The sequence below is a fragment of the Eleginops maclovinus genome, chromosome 1, assembly GCF_036324505.1.
Source record: "Eleginops maclovinus isolate JMC-PN-2008 ecotype Puerto Natales chromosome 1, JC_Emac_rtc_rv5, whole genome shotgun sequence".
NCBI classification, from domain to species: Eukaryota; Metazoa; Chordata; class Actinopteri; order Perciformes; family Eleginopidae; genus Eleginops; species Eleginops maclovinus.
Window position 1 is genome coordinate 16538699 of NC_086349.1, and position 20991 is coordinate 16559689.

Here is a 20991-nt window from a genome sequence, read left to right on the forward strand (position 1 = left end):
CAATGTCTCGGACAGAATAAGATGCCATTATCAAGCCAAAATATATCGATAAAATAAAGTATATATTACACAAACCTGTGTTATACTATAGGTGGAAATAGGAACGGAAAGAGAAGGAGGAAGTGATGGAGAAGGACAAAGATGAACATGATGATGACAATTATAATGTATACGCCAGATGCTTGTTGGCATGGCGTGTCACTACAGTAATATGATTAACTTTAATCAGCCATTAATGTAATGGCAGATGTATGATGCAATGTAATTACATTACAGAGATAATTTCTAAACCAGGCGGACAGAGTTGGATATAGAGAGCAAAACACATCATGAAGTGCATTAAAAAGAGAGCCCATTGCCAACATGCCCTGATAGGACAGGTGTTTCTTAACGTAATGCATACCTTTTGTGACTTTAATAATATTCTGAAAAGGATGGTTGTTTATTATATTCATTCACCACCCGGACAGCATTGTATCAACATACAACCCCCAATTCTACAATCTTCACCTAAACATTTCCTCTTCAAAATGCTACTTAAAACAAACGGCTTACCTTTTCAATGAAAACAATACTTTGCACTTATGGTGTGCTATCATCCACTCCAACTTGTTCAATATTCTCTTCGTCCTCATTTCTGTCACTTGTTGGCGTCGTAGTAAATACAGCTGATTGTCTTTTTCTGGCTTTGGTTCTGCATCCATTTCTGCTATGGTATTTAAACTAAGTCAAGCAGGTTTTTCAGCAGTTCTTCGCACATTATGTCACATCTATTCATTTTTCAATGGTAATTGTGTTTTGAGTGGCCTGAAAATAAAATGAAGTGGTTGAGCATGTTCTAGGTGTGATCACAAACTGCTGTTGCTTTATTTTTTTCACATGCATGTACATTTTGTGAGAGCTGCATGTGTACACCTGTGTAGGTGTGGGTTTTTCTGGCTGTACAGCTTCGATGGTGGCATTTCTTATAGTGCCTTTACTGCAGAACATGGTGAATAGATGGTAATTATCACCAGCTGTGCTAAAAATACTGCATCCGCGCTGTAGGGTGAAACCTCCTCCATCACTATTCGGGGGTTTATTATAAAATGTTTGTGTGTGTTTTTGCTATTGGATACATATTTGGCTGGCAGCGGCTTGATAGGAATTTCCTTATCTATCCTTTCCAGAGCTCTTCTGCCTCCATGTGAAATTGGCACGTTAATCTGCTGCGATTTTCCTCCCTTGCTCTTTTACCCGCACTGCTCATGTACTGTAAATAGGAAAGCAGAGAGCAGTTTCCTATGCCCTCTGCAGCCAATGGAATCCCCCCTTGGAGGTTGGAGACAAACAACCAATTGCCAAGCCGGATGTTGACTAAAAATGTAGCCCCAGTCTGAAAAGAGCATTGGGAGAGAAGTGCTTAATCTTTTTTCGCATACTCCCCTGTCTAGGGTATTACAATTCAGTGCACAGAGGTGGCCACATGCTTGTTGATTTGCCAATTTGCACTTTGTGTTTTCAGAGTCTCTTCACTGTCCTGTAGATATGCATGGCCAGTGATTTTTAAGAAATCATTTGGACTAAAGAGTGCCTTCCAAATACAGTTTTGAAAGGGGGGGACGGATTAGACCACATTGCCTAATACTTCCGCAGGCTCAGGAGTCAAATCTGCATACTTGTAAGGGGCAAACTTTAAATGGGCCGTAAACCTAACTACTGAGCTATCAGGCGGACCAAGATCAGAATTTGAAACCATTTATTTAAGAGACAACTCGAGAAACAAAGCAGTTCAAAGTCCTTTCTTCTGAAATGTCAAAGAGGAGGGTTTAAAAAGGTTCCCTGAGAAAGGTGATATGCCCCTGAAACAATTATTTGAAAGAAGTACTTTTAGTTTAAAAAGAAAGAGCTTTATTATTACTCTGAGAGATCAAAAACAAACATTGTCCCATATAATGTCCCCAGTTGCTTATTATTTTAATCAACTAAAGCATTTTTTAAATTAAAGTAAGGGTTCGATACAAAACTTTTATGATTCATGCCAACAATTCTGAAACTAGTGTGGGGAGACATCAACATTTCTAGGCATCAAAACAGTTATGGTGCAACCTTGTGCATCACACAGATAACAATCAAAACGAAATGTCAGTTTACTTTTACATTTATCACACAGACGCATTGAAAGGAAAACTTAAAGGTCAGGTAGGAGCAGGCAATTTATGTCTTTCATTTTTTTGAGGAGTCTCTCTTCACTACTCAGTGTTGGGAAAGTCTGAAGAAATAAATACACAGTTTTTTTATTAATCATTTATTCTTTGCACATAATTGCTGCTTACTTTGTCCCCATTTCAACAATCCCACAGTTTTCTTCAGTAATAGTATAACAGTATTGCTTTTATTGATCATTGTTCACCACACCTTATTTTCTAACTCCCTCTCCGTGCACACACTCAGAACAGGATTGTTTTGAAGCATCAACCGGCAATATAGCATCACATGGATGGTACAGTTTTTATTCAATATCTTCTCAGAGTGGGTGAGCAAAAAGTTCAAAATGCATTTGGAGAGATTTAAAAACAGCATGTGAACCCTTACTTGACCTATCCTCCAAGGTATTTACTCCTTCGGCAGTCTTGTTTACTCACTGATTACTTTTTCCCGTGCCCCTTGGTTGTTTTACAGTCTCTTTTCCACACTCTGGGATAGTGTCTTCCCTTTCCCGACTGTGACGAAAGAGTGTGGGGAGATGGGTGAATAAAAAGAGGAGAGCTAAAGTAGAGATGAGAGTTAAAAGTGAACACCAGAGGGTGGAGCGTCACGGTAAACCCCCGCTTAACTCGAGGTCTCCAATCTGTCTCACTTCCTCTCTCTTCCCCTCAAGGCTGTTGAATCAAAAACGAGTATTTATCAGAATCAACAAACGTTTTTTTACATGTAGGCGTGTTCGTCACACATTTACATACCTAATGACAAGTTGCATGTAGGATGCTACGGTGCCTCTCCATTAGGCAAATGGTCACTGGATTAAAAAAAAAGACATTAGGGCTATACTTTGTTTAATACAGAAATGCTTAAAAGAAGGATACAAGAAACAAGATAACATTTTAGTCTGGTTGAACTTCTAACTATCTAGTAAGGAGACCTGGCATAGGAGTGATGTTTGAAAAGTTAAAGAGCAACTCAGAGCAGTGAAGATGCAGAACTTTGACCTCTTTCTTTAGTGAGGAGGTTTGGTGGACCTGTTTTTAGGGTTACAAATGATCATGCATTGACATGTGTAAATGGAAGGTGCAATCAGTGACTTTAGTCTCTGTTTAGACGGTTGAATAAATGGTAAGAAATAAAAGATTGTGTGTCTACTTGCACATTAGCCTATACAGAAAAGGATAGTTGTTAAATTAATTGCATATGGTTAATCACTGCACTTTCAGTTTATCTCTGAAATGAACAGGTGATACAGTAAGTAGCTTTGCTTTGATACATTTTTTTGATTGTTGGCCAGTCTATATAAGTAGCACTGTTGGTTGGAATGTAAGTACCATAAACATTTTCTCACTCTGCTTACGGAGCTGTTAGCCTCTGTAAAATGGATATGGTGGTGGGGCCTCCATATCCATGCTGTTTTTTTTTATGGAATATGTCTTGATAATAATAATTTCCTAGACCTTTGTCACTAGGAGTAATAATGTGTAGTAGGATGCTTCATGGCTATGGCACCAGTAGCATACAGAAAGAGAAATTGAAATTGTGTGCCAGCTTGAATAGCCACTAAACTCAATGATTGCTGGAAATAGCCGCATTTAAAGTCAAACTTCAGAGTGTGCCTTCTTGGCTAAGTCTCACTCAGCAATCATAAACAGATTCTGACCGGTCGACAGAAAACAGTGAGATACATTTCCTGAAGAAGGTTTTTTGATATAGGGGTTATTTAAAACCTACTGAAGCTGTTTCAAAGTGTTTTCCATGCTGCTGCAAAATGTTTTTTCAGCAATTTGGGATTATTAAAGTATAATAACATGTTAATCAACATAAACCAACACTAGAAATAAAGTGAAAATGAATTACAAGAATGAATTTAAAAGAGACTATTCAAGAAAACCTGTACTCATTTAGTGGAGGCCTGAAAATAGAAGAGTTCTGGTTACATTGTATCAGATGTATGTTGTTTAATTATTGAATCGCCTCGTTTATATACGTTTGTATTTGGTTATTCGTGACAAAGAAAAGCAGTACATCTTTATATATTTGACCTGGATATAGCAAATATTCTTGTGGAGTACATTTTATAGATAAACATAATAATTACCCAAAGGAATGCAAGAAACCAAAACAAGAGAAAATAATGAAATAATAACACGATTTATGAATTCATGTATCACTTTTAGTGAATAGTGCTTACATATCAATGCAGCAATGTGCAATTACTGTCTGTTTACACAAACTGAAAGATTGACTTTGACTTAGAATTCATTTTTTGATGTTAAAATGCTAAAACTAAATCTATCCATTCTTTGGGCTCATGTTTTGAAGCAGGGACCTGAAATATACTCCATGTTTCCCTCCAGTAACCCGTACTCATCCTCTCCCTCTCTGTCTGTACCACACTGAGTGAGTGGGTGCTGATGGAACATGTGCGATCTCTCAGCGTAATGCACTGCAACGTTAAAGATCAGGTTGTTAACACCATGATCAGGGACTGCATTAGTGGCACTGGGCACTCCTTAACTGTACTGCTGAAATGGCATAATTGACTTAGTCAACACATACACCCACTCTTGGACACACACACACACACACACACACACACACACACACACACACACACACACACACACACACACACACACACACACACACACACACACACATACATATACATTTCAACACATCTGCGCACACAGAGCTTCAATTGATGCTATGGAACACGCACATACACACACCATGGTTTGCCCCTGCCTCCATTCAGACACCAACATTAACTCCCACACTATTGAAACTCAAAAGCTGATAACATTTTAATCAAAATTAAAGCCCACATGCTGTGAATTTAGAAAGGTATGTTAGTAGACTCATTAACAGTTGTTTGTTTTAGTCTTTGTTATTGTACTTTTTGTTCTCTATACTTTTAACAGCTAATTCTTGATGTGGCATTTTCTCTTATCTTTCGCTTTGCCTGTCTTTCAAGACAACTACATACGGCACAGAGCTAGAACATCTGCAAATCCTTAAATGTTTCTCTGAAAAACTAACTAGGCCTTACTATTTCTATCTTGGATCTTGAGATAAAGTTGTCACTGCCATTATAAAACGTGGTTTTAGTGTCTATGTGGTTGCGTGGTTACCATTTGTGTCTGCCTATACACATATATATTTGTTTTACATATTTCTGCAAATTAACGTTGCTTCTCTAGTGACTGCATTTGTACAAAAAGAGTAAAAGTTTTGGGGAAATTGCTTTTATTTAAGAATACAGATTCATGGTTTTCCTATTCCATCTATCGCACAGACATAGAGGAAAGACAAATCACAGCCAACGAGATGGAAGAGACAGATAGAATGTGTTGTGTAGACAGAGACAATTTGGCAATTGCAACAATGGTCTCACAGATAGAGCTGATTATAGCCAAACTTGCCAATGAGGGCTGCATGCTGGAGAGACAGATTTGAGTTGTAATCTGGAAGAGACCGCGGCTAGTGAGGAGCTTGAAGAGGATTGCATTGAGCCAGTGAACAATGGGCAGAAGGAAAAAGGCCCCGCCAGAAAAGGAAATGGATAAATCAGGTTGGGAGGGAGAGACAGAGGGAGTGAGAGAGACTGATAGAACATGTACTAACGAGACAATGGCTGAAAAGGGAACACATTGAAGACCCAATGGGGCGATGTATGCTGTAGTGCAGTTAGCTTTATTCACCGCTTGTGCATATCTGCGAACAACTTGTGTTCAACTTTGAAAATGTTACCGACGCACATTACTTGAGTTGACGTAGTTGGTTATATTCCACCAGTGCTACAGGGCACACTTTCATTTGAAGGTACATTGCTGATTTTGTTGTATTATTTGCATGTGTGATTTGTTTGCATTTCTTTGGAATGGAGAACAACATGCTGAGAGACCTGGAAGTTGTGAAGGTGATAATCAGGTGTAATCAAGGCTAGCTCTTGACGCCCTGGTCCTCTTTGGCAGAGAACAAAAAACACTTGCCAGAGGTAGAAAGGTCAGGTGCAGAGGAAGCAAGAGATGGGTAAATAGGAAACGTCAGCAGTTCTTTCAATTGACAAACTGTGCCAAAGTTTCTGTACACCCAAAGGTCGTCATTCCTGCAACCTCACTGCATTTACTGACTGTTACTGACACTCCCTTATGCTAGTGGCGACAGCTTTTTGATCTCGGTTCAAGGTGATTCTCAATCTAACAAGAACTTAACAAAAAATGCTTAAAATTTAGGCCCAATCAACACAACACTGAAAAATGATTATATTATTAGTATTACATAATATATATTATCCTCTTGGAGTTAATATGCAAACGTATACCTTTTTTTACAGATTCATCCGGATATAGAGAAACATGAGCTTTCATTTGCAGTAGTGTTTCTGGCCAACTGGTGAATATAAGTCTTGGGTTTTTTCACATTAAAAAGTTATGGTCTGAGTGAAATAGCTACCGTAAAAATCCCAAACATTGTAGAGGTAAATGTTTTCACAATTTCCCGGTCAAGACCCGAAAGTGATTTGAATACTAATGTCTTGTTCTTATGTAGCTACATGCTGAGTGAGGAAACGTATTTCAATACAGACTGGCACTGTATTAAAGTTTCCATGTGTTTTTCTATCGATTCTCATAATAACCATGTACCATTTTGCACTTCCAATCTTCTCATTTTGTCACCAACAAAAACTAATATTGTTCTGTTGAAAATACAGTTCAGGTTTATGTCAACACTGGAGTAATGTGGCAGGTGAAAAAGAAGGAAAAACATAGGCAAAAGTATGCAACGCTACACTCCTTCACCTTGAAATGGCAGTGGTCCCCTTGATAAAAAGCTAATAAGCCTAATCAGGCCTGATTAATTACATCGATAGGCACTGCGTTTGCCAGCTTATTTGATGGCTTTATCTGTGTTGTGCACCGGGCTGAGGCGATGATGGTGTTCCTCAGGAGGACCTGGAAATATCTTGCACAAGTGAAGGTTACTGGTGCTAGAAAAAAGAAAGTAGGGTGGTGGGATGTTTCTCGGGGCATACAGAGGAGTTGACTGAAGTGAGAAGGGCAATAAAATATGTCTGAGGGCTTGTGTCAGGATTTGGTGATAAACAGATAAGATATTGTGACCTTTAAATGTGTGCTCTATGCTGTTTTCTCAGCCCAGAATTACCCTTTACTATGACCTGTGCCATGTCAGTCTCTGAAAAATAAAGTCCAGAGAGTGTCTGTCCCCCTCTGAATAATAACACATCTACTGAGGCTTGAATTGGACTCTTGAGAATAGCAATCATTCTCCTCTGAGGCCCTTTTCAAATCCCATTCCTTTAGTCATTACAAGTGAAATCAATGTGGCCTTAAGCCATATAATCACAGCCGTTGACCTGGTCAAGGAATTGAACTGCTGCTGCAGTTTTATTGAAGATAACAATTATATATTCATTATCAGTTTAAAGCAAAGTGTGGTGGATTGGTTCAGGCTTGAGATCTCATCAAAGTCAAGTAAGTTTTAAATTAGTAGAGAGTTATTTCAAATAAGTTGAACATAGGAACATTATGTTGACATTTACATGATTACTCTGCACCTGTGAGTTTGAATTGTAAATATAAAAACACAAAAATAGATGACACCTTTAATAAGTTAAAGTTCACTGGTTTCATCTTGAATCTACATAATTGAACATTTAGTTTTACTCCCTCTGCTTGTGTATTTTTAGTTCATTTACATACAAAACATGATGTACTGTAGGCCTTTGAGGTTTTTCCTTAATTTGTTTTTAAATCATGTGAGAATCTTCATCTCTTTGTTGCCCTTTTGTTTTGCATAAACTATAGCCTTTGCAGGCTCTGCCCCTGTGTGGTACCTCAGACATCACAGCCTTTGGGATGCAGGGAACCATGTGGTCTATATTTATCTTGCTTTATGATTTATTAATAGTCTCCCTAGTATGCGCAGCACTAAAAATACAGTGGAGGCAGAGCACCACATTCAGCATCTGGCTAGGAAGGGAGTGTGCAAGCTGAGCAGGAATTTGTCAACTCAGCAGCTTTCTGCTGTAACGTCATGCACGTCAGGGATGATCCAGGGTTTCAGGTTACCTCGCTACCCAAACTACTCTCTGACTCACTACTTGAGTGACCCAGCTATTCTATACAGTGATGCATATGAAGCAAGAAGTGAACTAACTCCAGTGTTTAGTGTTTCAATTGTGCGAGAAATCTCATCACTTTTTCTCTTTCCTTTTCTAGTATGAATACTTCAATGCGGTGTTGATCAATGAGGTTGACGAGGAGGGGAACAGCGTTGAGCTTGGAGGAGAATTCCTCCTGCAACCCAATGACCACTTCAACAACCTGTCAGTCAACCTCAGTCTCAGCACGGTCCAGGTGCCCACCAACATGTACAACAAAGGTATGTTCACTATCTCCAATTCATGATAAAGGTGTCAAAAACACATCATGACCGTAACATACAATGTACATCTTAGCCTCCCACGTACAGACCTTTTTGCTGAATTCTTCAATAATTTGGATTAGTAAAATCCTAACAATCAGTACTACAGTTATTGTGTGTGCATGTGGATATGTCCGGAAGAGGATTTGAGTTCATTAACTGTAACTCTTTGGATCATCCCTGCCACACACACTGACTTAATTAGCAGTTAAATAATCAGACAATTTACCATCCACTCAAGTCCAACCCATGAAGTCATGGCCGGGTACAATGCTCATTGGACAGAGTGAATGTCATGTCGGCTTAACCCAAGCTACCAGAGGCAAGGAAATTATATGGAAGCAGAGGAAAAGAGGGATAAAGCAAATGAGATAGAAAGTAGGTTAAGTCAGACTGATGGAAGGCCTGAGCAACAGATTAATTACAGCTAGGTGGAAAAAAGGGAAAAAGCAATTGAGAGTGACAGGAGGAGAGTGAATGAAATGGAAAGGAATTGAATGAAAGGGCTAGGAGAGTGAGGCTGGCAGGCCGATTCAGGGAGAGGAAGAGTAATTTTGATTTGATTCACAGGCAAATGAGTAGGATTGAACACACACATACACACACTTACACATACACACACACACACAAAGAGAACTTAAGAGTTTTAGATCTCCAGGCTTTGTTAACTGATAGTGATAATATGGATGTGCTGGCTGAGGCTGCAGGGAGTGCAGTGCCTAAGACTAAGAATCAGGAGTTTTTTTTTTACATTTTCGAAAATTGTTTTTCCTTTGATATTAATCTGTTAAGGCAGTAGTTACAGTATTGTGAACAAATAACTTTCGTATTCCTCTGCTGTTTGCTCAAGCTGACTACTTTTAAATATTTGTATGTGTGGTGCATATGTTTTCACGACTGTTGCATACTGTATGATAAGAAGATATATGATCCAGTAAAATCAGTTGTAGAAAAAACATATATGAGTTTGAAAGCTTAACAGATGGCAATACACTGCACAGTAACCTTTTATAATTCAAACAAGAATTTGAAAATGAAGGCTGCGTTCTTTTAAGCACTTCTGGTTTTTTTCTGATTACATCCGACTGTATACTTCTGAACGCCCCCCCCCCTGCACGTATAGCAAGTCACTGTCGTCTGAACCTGTTTTTTATGATGTGGCTGAGGACCTGGCTGTAGCCTGTGTACATCATAAATGGTTTGGTGGCGGCGGTGATGTATTAGGGGTTGAGTCCATGATAGCAGAGAGCTTCATGCCCCCGGAGATTAATCGCAGGAGAAACACACCGCATCGAGCATCCATCTTCCGAACTCACATTGCATCCAAAACATAACATAGACCATCATGCTTTATGAGGCTACATGACAGGAACATGTACCATGTACGCAGTGAAGCCATACACACGTTTCCAGCATGTCGATACACAATGTCCATTTATACCTTTATACTCTCTGAGATGGAGTAGTGTTCACATTCTCGTGAGCTTGTTTCTACTCCCTTGTTTCTACTCTTGCTTTCTCCTAACTCTTGTAAAGCTATTAAAGTGAAGTCAATTTGTGATCTGATCACTCTGACTGTTGCAGTGGGAAACCTACACAGTTTTACTTTAAAATATTGATGCTCACGTGTGATTATAAAAAATCAAATGAGCTTCTTTGATCAGATTGAATTAAGGACAGCATTAGTTGAGATGAATATAAATGACAGCTTAGGGCAAAGTAAAGCTGATACTCCCTGCCTCATCAAGACGAGTTCAGTTGCAATAGACACTCAAACTGCACCAGAAGTGACTGTATTGTTGTGTAAATGGAGCCTGGATCAAATCCAGCCTCCTCCCCACTCCACTTCATAGAGGTGGATGGGTGTTTACTATCAAGAGAGGGCTTTAGTGTGCGAGCATCCAGAGGACTAATTCAATCATGGCTTATTGGCATGATTGTTGACAGCAGAACAATGTTGCCAGCATAGAAGATGATGGAAAATCTGTTATCTGCTTTTCTCTCTCTGTGTCCATTAGGTACTTGTCTATGTGACTGTGTCTCAGTAATTTTCTGCCTGCCTTTTTGTCAGCTTTTTTCTTTAATCCCTCTCTAAATTCTTTTGTTTATTCACCCTACTGTATGATTGTGTCTGTCTGTCTGTCTGCTCATCGTTTTCTCCTTCTATTTTTCCAGCCCCGCTTCTAATCCAGGCAAAATTGTGGTAGTAAGCAGCTGTAATACACTTGACTGGCAAGCCAGTTTGTTCTTGACTCTTACAACCTGTAAATTGAAAAGACGTTCCAATGATTGGATATTCCCAACATACAATCAGTTTGGATAGAATCGTCAGCAAACACAATATCATGTATTATCTATTTTAGTTTTATCGTGATTCGATTTAGCTGTTGCCTCGTCAAGTTGTGTTAAATAACAAAACTGAGTGACCAGAGCTGCAGACAAGAGCTGGAGAAAATCAATAATAGAAATCTGTTTAAATGAAGTCTTGCCTTATTATGGTTTCCCTTTATGCAGCTTTTTCGCTTGAGCTGTCCTGTTTGCAAGCTATCTGTGGCAGAGAGTTCTTTAAGTGCAATTGTGGGTGTAGAAAAATTAAAGGCAGGGCAGTCTGAGCAGCACACACAAAGACAGAATTCAGTATAGTCTTACAGTATGTGTACAGTAATATGATATGAGTATTTTTTATAACATAAAAAAACGTTGTGTGACTGTATTTTGCCTTTGTAGGGCAGAATATCCTAACATTTCTCCTCTTTCTTTTCTCTTTTATCTCTATAATTATTTGTCTTCACTCTCATCTCTTCACTCTGTTTTACTGCAAACATCTTTCCCTGTATCCCTGTGTAATGAATAACCCTGATAGTGATCTTCAGAGGTGCAGTGTATGATACGATATGAGCCGTTGAGCAGGCACTGGAGAATATCTCTTCTAACCTGCTGGACTGTAAAACAATGTTAAGCTTTTTACTGAAATGCTGCTTTATTTCCTCTTCATACTTCTTCAGCTTTTTTTCTTGTTCTCTTTAATCCTTAGACTCTGCAATCGTCAACGGGGTGTTCTGGTCTGAGGCCTTGAATAAAGTGTTTGTTGATAACTTTGAGAGAGACCCATCACTCATATGGCAGTACTTTGGCAGTGCAAAAGGCTTTTTCAGGCAGTACCCAGGTAAGTGTTTGTTTGTGATGATGAAGCAATGTAAGGTAGAGGCTATTGAATTTGTGTGTGTATGTATGTTTGTAATTAAGTTGCTGTCTTCCCATAGCAAAAAGACAGTTGTATAGGAATGTTCGGTGACTAACAGCTATAGACTTGAGGCGGAGTTAGATAATGGAGTGCAGAGGGCAGAGTAGAGCGAAGAACAGAGAGACAGGTGAGAGAGTTTTTAAAGATTAGAGTGGGGGAAGATGGATAATATTAACATTTTAAGGACAAAAGGGAAACAATAAGAACAGCAGTAGCATAATAATGAAAAGTAGCCAATAGAATGGACATGGTGAATATGTGTCTATTCTGTATAGCACACAAAATTAGGAAAAAAACCCGGAAAAGCTTATTTTATTATCTTCTGACCTCTTGAAACTGCATATTAATGCTTTTAATTATGCTTTTTCATCCATTCTACGTCTGACATATATATTCTTTGCAGCTCCGGCTATCAAAAAGCTTCCTCTCAGTCCATTGTTAGTTTCCTGACCTGGAAGCCTCCAAAGTCACTGCTGCATAAAGACTCTAAATTCTTTCTATTCTATTCCCATAAGTTCACCATAATGAACCGACGTGAATATTTCTGTGTGCAATTTTGACACAGGAAGAGTTTCTAGAGGGGGAGGATGCTGTTGAATTTAACAGTGTATTTGTTGATGCTCTCTCAGTTCTACATTCATTGCACTGGAAGGACATCTGAAATCTCTATCTGCACGGCCACGTAATACCAGAAGTAATTGACAAAATATGTTTGCTTTTTTCAAATCGAGTGAACTAAATCTCTATAAATAGTATAATATGGAAATAGTTATAAAAAGTGATAGAGTGTGTTTTGACAGAGAGCCTTTAGGTCTCAAAGAACAGGCTCTCAGGCCACCATTTTTCTCTTTCAGCAAAGGTAGCAGTTTGTTTTCCTGTGGACCAAATGATGCAACCCTAGCAATATTGCAGTTCAGCATTCATCTTTTGATTTGTGATGCTGACTCTGTCTCTTCAAGGGATCAAGTGGAAGCCGGATGAACACGGGGTCATAGCTTTTGACTGTCGAAACCGGAAGTGGTACATCCAGGCTGCCACGTCTCCAAAGGATGTTGTAATCCTGGTGGATGTCAGTGGCAGCATGAAAGGACTTCGGCTGACCATCGCCAGGCAGACAGTCTCCTCCATACTGGACACTCTTGGAGATGACGACTTTTTTAACATCATTGCTGTAAGTCAACGCAGCTGCTGGGGGGGGGGGTACATAAACTACTGAACCTCTGTTTTTTGTAATAGATTCTCACACACACACATGCACAACACACAGGCCCATGTCCGCTCCTCCTCAGATCAGAGGAAATGCAGGAACGGATCAGCTTTCTATCTTGTCACGCTCACAACCAATTAGCAGTAAGCTGAATGAAGATTTGAATTGCAAAAGAGACAGTTGTGATTGGGTCCTGCCTTAGGCACCGAAACCATTGTTATCACATCTCAGTCTGATGAAACTCCATGTGTGTGTGTGTGTGTGTGTGTGCGACCACTCACTGCTTTTTCTCATCAAAACGTAGCTATAGTCGCTTTGCCAGCCTCCATTCTTTTTCTCCACATAACTAAGTCTTCATTATCATTTGTTATCCTAATCATGTTATTTTGAAAATTATTCTTTTGAAAAATAACAGAAAAGAGGATTTAGACAATCAGACAGAAACATATTGTTTTCCCCGAACACTCTTTAAAAGGATGTGTCATTTTGACTAATCTCTTTCTTTCTTGTTTTTATTCCTGCAATGTTTTCTGTGCTACCGTCTTCATATATAAAGGAATTTCTCGCACAGAGGACACGCAGTAAAAGTTAATATGGGTTTTGTCTCTGCTTGAAGAGAAAAGTTGATCTATTGTGCAAAGAGTTTGTTTCATGTTGCACTGTATACAGACACAAAGACAGATATGCACAGATGAATATGCACATACACACTTGAGGGTAATATTGCTGGCTGTGGAAGAACACACTTCTATTCTCTTTCTGGGTCTTTGAAGTCTAATTCATACTCATGCATTAAATGATGAGTATTATCACAGAATTGCAGGCACTTGGTACATTGTGTACAGAACAGTGTGTGCATGTGTGTGCGGTTTCATCAAGATGAGTGAAGTTTGTAACATCTTCACATTTTGCATCTTTAGACATAAGATCATTCTTTTCTGTAAGTACAGCACATGTAAATCTACAAAAAATGGTAACTTTAATTATTGCTTTTTATTCCCACAGTACAATGAGGAGCTGCATTATGTGGAGCCGTGTCTAAATGGAACATTGGTCCAAGCAGATGTTCCCAACAAAGATGTAGGTCTTTCTCTCCTCTTCCACTATTGTTTTCTGTTATTCTCTATCAGAAATCATCTTTCTTGTATAACCATACACACAAAATGTCAATGGTAAATGAATGTAAGCTGAACAGAATTCAGTACAAGTATTGCATCTCGCATATGGTATGTAATCATGGTGTGAATTTACATTGAGCATGTGTGTGAGTGAGGGTGTGTGTGTGACCTGTTAATCAGCCTGTTTATGAACTGGGTGGTGATGCTGCGAAAGGGATTTCCAGATGGCAGGAGAGATAGAGAAATTAGAGACTGAACTGAGTGACTTGTGTGCTTAAAGGGGAACTCCCATGATTTTACAAATGCGTTTACAGGTAAATAAAGATTTATGAACCTCTGATAAACATAACATCTGATAAATAGCCTCATTATAAGTGATCACTTGAGGTAACACTTCTTCAATCTGAAGTTTGTACATGAAATAAATCTTGGCATTTGGAGTGTACACTTCTCTTCTCTAGAGGCTGGGTAATGTAGAGCCAGTTTCTCGACAACATAGAAGAATACGTGAAAAAAAAACAACATATTTCAAGTTTGTTTCAAAGCTTAATCAGTGGATGACTCTTTTTATTATGGTTTGACTTTTTTTCTGAGGCAGTAAATGGTATAAATGCTAGCATGTTATGTGGTATGGCTATGCTTGTATATCAAACTATTGATGGTTATGTACACTGACACGGCTGTTGGTACAATACTTTTTTATTCGGGGAGCAAGATGAGAATCCTTCAGTTAATGTGACATGAATCCTTTCTTCATCACTGAGACTCTGCTCCTTTCTTTATCAGCTCAGTCTGCACATGCCAACATATAATTCCATCTCATCCAAATTCTTAAAAATTCCATTTAAAGATACAATCTAAAATAATTAAATTCAATGACCCTTGTTGCTTTTAGCCCGGGCCTAACCTTTGGGATAGAGCTTGCGCATGGAATCCTTTCCATGTGTGTTTTTTAATCTGTGTGCCCATTGGTGTTTTAGTTGATTTCAGTTCATTTCATTGCATGTGCATGTGGATTAGAATGCTGTGCTTAATTCCAGATTGTAGTTTAATGTAGAGTGAGTCAGCCAGCTAAGAAGGGAAGGCAGTCTGTGCTAGTAGATAAAGCTAATGTCATTTACTTCAGCTGGGGGCTGTAGGTGACTATCACACTGGAGACTTAAACTTACTGACATTCCAAAATGTTATATTTCACACCCAAAATTCTACCAGGTCATAAATACCTGTTGTCAAGATTCTATGATCACACATTTGTCTGGCTATTACCAGATATAACAAGCATCTGAAGAAGTGCAATCCTGCCTGATTAGAACTCTCTTGCACACTAGCTCCTAGCTAATGATTAAAGCCTTAAGGTAAACACTTGTGATTTTCACCATTATCTCTATTTAACAGTCGTGGGCTTAGACTCAGAGCAGTCCTCTGAAATGCAGCTAAAGTTCTGCTGAACAGTTTGCTCCAGTTATGCCACCGAAAGACAGTCTTCTAACAGATTACTGATGCAGAAACTAACAAAATAAAGTCAGCACATCCAGAAACAATAAAGGATTTGTTTGCAGCTCAAACAGCATCAACAAAGTTTAGGTAAGAACAGACCGAAACTGCTTAAAATATTTTGGAGACATCGGCATACAGTATATACAACCATAATCTTAATCTTTTACTAGCATTCCAATGACAATATCAATGGGGTTTGAATCGCTCTTAAAAGGGACCTGATATGCTAATTTTCAGGTTCATAAATGTATTTTGTACCAGAACTGCATCTGCCCCTTTGTTGAGATAAGTATGGCCATCGAAATGAAAAGCTTAAGCTCCAGCAAGTTGCAATTGAAGATATGTTAGTTCATTCATTTATAGTTCCCTGTGGCCAGGCGTTATTAAGCTGACTGCTCTGATCGTTTCTGAACATAAAAGGTGTCTGAAGCATTCAAGGGTTTGATGTTATATGTACATTTCACATCCTTGTGGTGCAGCACGAAAGGTTGGGCCATTTGAAAAAAACATAACTACAAACATAAAATTACACAAGTTATTATGAATATAGAATGATTATGATCTAGATAAAGGTTGCTTTGAGACAACTGTTCTTACTCAGTCAAACTTATTTCAGTTGATAAAAGGGAAAAAAATATGCATCCTATAAAAAAGGAACTATGGTTTATATCTTATGTCCACTATTGAATATATAAGGAGTTTAAATATTACGCACTGAAGTGACAATTAAATCACATGATTTATGCGGTATTGCTATTTAGACACAAATTATGTTTTTGCAATTTTCAGGCCCTTCTGTTGGGAGCAGTATCCAAAAAGAAAAGAAAAAGACACACATGCACACACACACACACACACACACACACACACACACACACACACACACACACACACACACACACACACACACACACACACACACACACACACACACACACACACACACACACACACAGTAGGTAAAGTTTGCCATGCTCCAGGGTACTGCCTTTTGTTGGAACCGATTAACCTTTTTATCCACATCAAAGAAAAAGCTTTTGTCTTTGCCATGTTGAAGTGTTGTCAGGGACGCTAGAGGTTATTCTTGTGCACTTTTATTTGTGTCTTGCTGGTGCTAGGTGGTGGTGTGTGTTGTTTGTCTGTTATGTGTATGAATGCTCCCAAGTGGGAAAGCTATAATATGGCATTATGTTGCTTGGGCTCCCTACTGTGTGTTAAGAGACTTTTCTCCTCCTCTCAGTAAGGAGCAGACTGCTGGAGGAGATGGATGTAGAGTGAGTGAAAGTAAAGGTGTAGAAAAATAAGACTCTGTGATGGTGTAGGTGTGGGGAAGGTCTGAAGGTTTCTAGGTACTATAATTGTATTGCCATTATTAATATAGACATTTGTAACGGGGTTGCTCATTTGCATATCAGAATCCCTTTATTCGTCCCACAGAGGGAAAGTGTTCAATGTTTTCAGGCAGTTGGAGAGCCAGAGTCAACAGGAAGTGATCCAAATGCCAACAATTGGATCTTAACCCCTATAAATAGATTTAATTGGATAATGGGCTGTGTCCATCTGACTATGTGTGTTTGTGTGTGTGTTTGAGAGAGGGGTTTGCCTCCTGGCTGTTGCAAATAATGAGACATGCACATGATACCTATAGCTGACAACATTAAGTTCATAATTTATTGCCAGAGATAAAATAGATCAGTTTGCCATAGCCTAATCCCACAAGTGCATACACTTCCAAACACACTAAACCAGATTTCACAGGAGGTGTGAGCAAAAACATGTCTTTTTAGCTCTTATAATGTGGCAGTTTTCCAGAAAAAATGTCTTATGACTCAGTTATAAAAGTTTTTTTGACCAATATTGAATACTTTGTTCCCACACAAATCAAGCTCATTGAAATATACGTTTTCTCAAATTAAATCAGTATGTTTTATTCTATTGAAATTAGAATTTTCGCCCTGCTCTGTCTGTCTGTGATTTTAATGTTTCCTTTCAAAACTTTACTTTCCAAGCATTTCCGGGAACACCTCGACAAGCTGTTTGCGCAAGGCATTGGTATGTTAGACATAGCCCTGACTGAGGCCTTCAATCTCCTTGGTGACGTAAGTAATACACTCATGGATTGTCACCCACACACACACACACACACACACACACACATACACACATACACATATACACACGCAGACACACACACACACACACACACACACACACACACACACACACACACACACACACACACACACACACACACACACACACACACACACACACACACACACACACACACACATCCACACATCCACACACACAGAATAGAGAAGGTGTCATGCACAAAATTAATTAGCGCACTGTAATTAATAGTGTAATCAACAGAATCATTGAAAAATCAAGTAAACAAGGCACTTGATGAGTCGGGTTACTGGTTTGACAACTCATTATGAACAACCAATAAATCCAACACACATACACACAAACACACATGCATTTACCTTGTAAACGCTTATATTTCTGAAACATCCATCCTTTGAAACAAGTGTATAGTATAATAATAAGCGTGAAAGACGTGTTATTATTCCATTAGCTTTTATTAAAAAAGTTAGGACACATGACATTAAATATGTATTTCGTTTTTTGACCACCTATGTTAATGTTCCTCTCTATCTTGCTTTCGCTCTTCATCACCATCTCTATCTCTGTTTCAGTTCAACGAGACTGGAAGGGGGAGTGAGTGTAGCCAGGCCATTATGTTGGTGACGGATGGGGCAGTGGACACATATGATGCCATCTTTGCCAAGTACAACTGGCCAGACAGAAAGGTAATGTATTAAGCACATAAACGTGCGCATCACATTATTGTATAATTGGTTCCACTACTAAAACAAAGTGAGTTCAGCTTAGTTTCCTCTTGATCACAACTTTATGAACCTGCATCCTGTTCTTACAACGGACGGACGATGTACAAGGGAGAGCAGTGTACTTATGCCCTCCTGTGGCTATGAATGACTTTTAAAACTGGTGAGGGCTGTCCGTCAGAAGATGTGGAATTAGAAAGTAGATCCATTTGACACAATTTAAAGGGATACCGAGAGTAAAATATTTAAGGTTTACATGGTTATCACATTGATAACAAATTATTAACAATTATTCTAACTGCATCAGAACTACAGTTCCTTGAGAGATATTACGCACTAAATCTGACCAAAACGACTGAGAGAAAGGAAAGCAGGATCAGTGTTTACCATTTATTTGTTGTCTTTTTTTGGCCAAGTATTAGTATTTTTCTGAGTTGTTCGACCAACTTTTAAGAGCAGAAGGTATTGAGCTAACCCAGTATGGGGTTCTTTCAGAGACCTTTAAGACAGAGTTAAATATGGCCCTGTCTCTGAGGACTGAGCTGTCTCTCTGCTGTCCTGCAAGGTAATTGGGGTGCTCTTCTGACAGGCCATTGAATGAAATGGTGGGAGAGAGAGTCAGGAGATGGAGGGAAGAAAAAGGGTTATTCTTAGGTCATTCTCCATTCTAAAAGAAAGCCTACAGGGTGTTCACCGTTAATTGGTTGAGGATTGAAGTGCCCTGCTTAAGGCAACGGTAGATGCACACACGCAAAACACACATTGTGTTTACATGCATATGACCTTCCATTGTCTGATGTGAGCCTTTTAACACATTATTATTTCATTGTAATCTTCATTCTGTTAGCGTATGTTCTTGCGTTAATATGGGTGCCAATGTGTTACCATAAAGGCTGCACTTGTATTGTCATGTATTTGTGTGTGTATGCTGTTGAAAATGCTTGCACCCCCCTCCAACCTCACTCCCGCCTCAAGGCTGAACAGCAGTGAGCGGAGAGGGGACAAGGCTGCTAGATAGTTCCATTTAGAAGAAGCCCCGCTGATAATGGAAGTCTTCGGTCTCTGTCACTCTCTCCAGTCTCTCTCTCTCCCCGCTGCTGGTTTTTAATGGTTTTCTTACAAACACCCTTATAGCCTCACCACTGTATAGCATCACACTGAGAATATAGGCATGCTTTACAAAAACTGTTACTGAATATCTGCATGCAGATGGCATTTATTACTACAAACAAAAGAAAAACATCATAAAGAAAGTATTTCAGGGAAAAATAATATGTTCTGAAAAAAAACCTCGGTAGAACTTGAAACATATTCCGTAATGAGATATTCTTTCAAGTTACACCAGTGATAGTTTCAGAGAGATACTGTCATCAGATAAGCACCTTTAGTAGATGTATAATAGAAGAGAAGAAGAGTATATTTATTTTGCTCTCCAAACAAGCATTTATTTCATTTAAACTAGTTGTTCTTTTAATCTAACTAAAAGTTTGTGTGTGTTACCAATCAAAATAACTAAGTTAAAACAAAGGATAAAAGTATTAGACATACATACAACCCAATGCCGACATGAAGCTTACATATTTTAGATGGAGTTGTGTTGAGTCGTCATTTGATCAAATATGTTTTGCTTGAGTGTTTCCATGTCAGTTGAAAGCTGGTCTCACTTGGTCACACTTGACATTTCAGGTTATCGTTTTGCATTGCAGAACAGTACAGAATATTTAAGCAGAGTGAAAAGAAAACACCAATGCTACAAACAGGCAGAAAATATTCATTCAAAGAGCACCAATTACATATAGGGTGACCAAAAGGCTATTTCGAGTTGTCCACATCTTAAAAGGTGGCCATATAAAATCATACCCAGCCAGTTCCTTGCAAATAAAAATACACCAATACACCCCCTTATCAAGCTACTGTGAGAGGAGGTCCGATATTTTACAGTAAAATGATATCAGACAGCCTGCAGTAAAGATCAGGAACAAAGTACATTTAAGTGGAATTTTGACTGAGCAGCACCCTCATGTGGTGCCCCTCCCTCAAAAAGGCAATAATAAATGGTGGTAGATTGGGTGTCCCAGCTCTTTTAAAGCGGTGAGTAATATGATAGGAACATCTGGACACCAATGATTAGAATATAGTGGTGGTCCCCTGATCCCGTTTGTAGTGACACCACATGTCTTCAGCCAAGGAGAGCGTAGCCTAGCAAAGTTTGCGAGACAATTTCCATTAAAAACAATTTGTTAATATGGTTTAATGGCAGTTCTTCGTTATTGTTTTTATAAAATATTTTGGGAAATATGGCAAAACATTTGAGTCAAATGCATTTTAGATGGTTGCCATTGCACCCAAATCCCTTCACAGGCCTGCACTGATTGAGGGGAGTTATTTATCCATAACCACAACTGGGGGCTATCTTGCAGAGGAAGGGGAAGC

The 20991-nt window shown here is 38.9% G+C and overlaps 1 protein-coding gene across 4 annotated transcripts in view; it reads left to right on the top strand.

Moving 5' to 3' along the window:
- cacna2d3a (calcium channel, voltage-dependent, alpha 2/delta subunit 3a) overlaps positions 1-20991 on the top strand; it is a 108159-nt gene that overhangs the window by 40467 nt on the left and 46701 nt on the right. For all 4 annotated transcript variants that reach the window (XM_063884449.1, XM_063884458.1, XM_063884467.1 and 1 more), the window contains 6 exons: positions 8433-8595; positions 11672-11803; positions 12841-13052; positions 14094-14168; positions 17713-17802; positions 18409-18522. In XM_063884449.1, coding sequence (XP_063740519.1) covers positions 8433-8595; positions 11672-11803; positions 12841-13052; positions 14094-14168; positions 17713-17802; positions 18409-18522 — 786 coding nt within the window. The remainder of the gene's footprint in view (positions 1-8432; positions 8596-11671; positions 11804-12840; positions 13053-14093; positions 14169-17712; positions 17803-18408; positions 18523-20991) is intronic.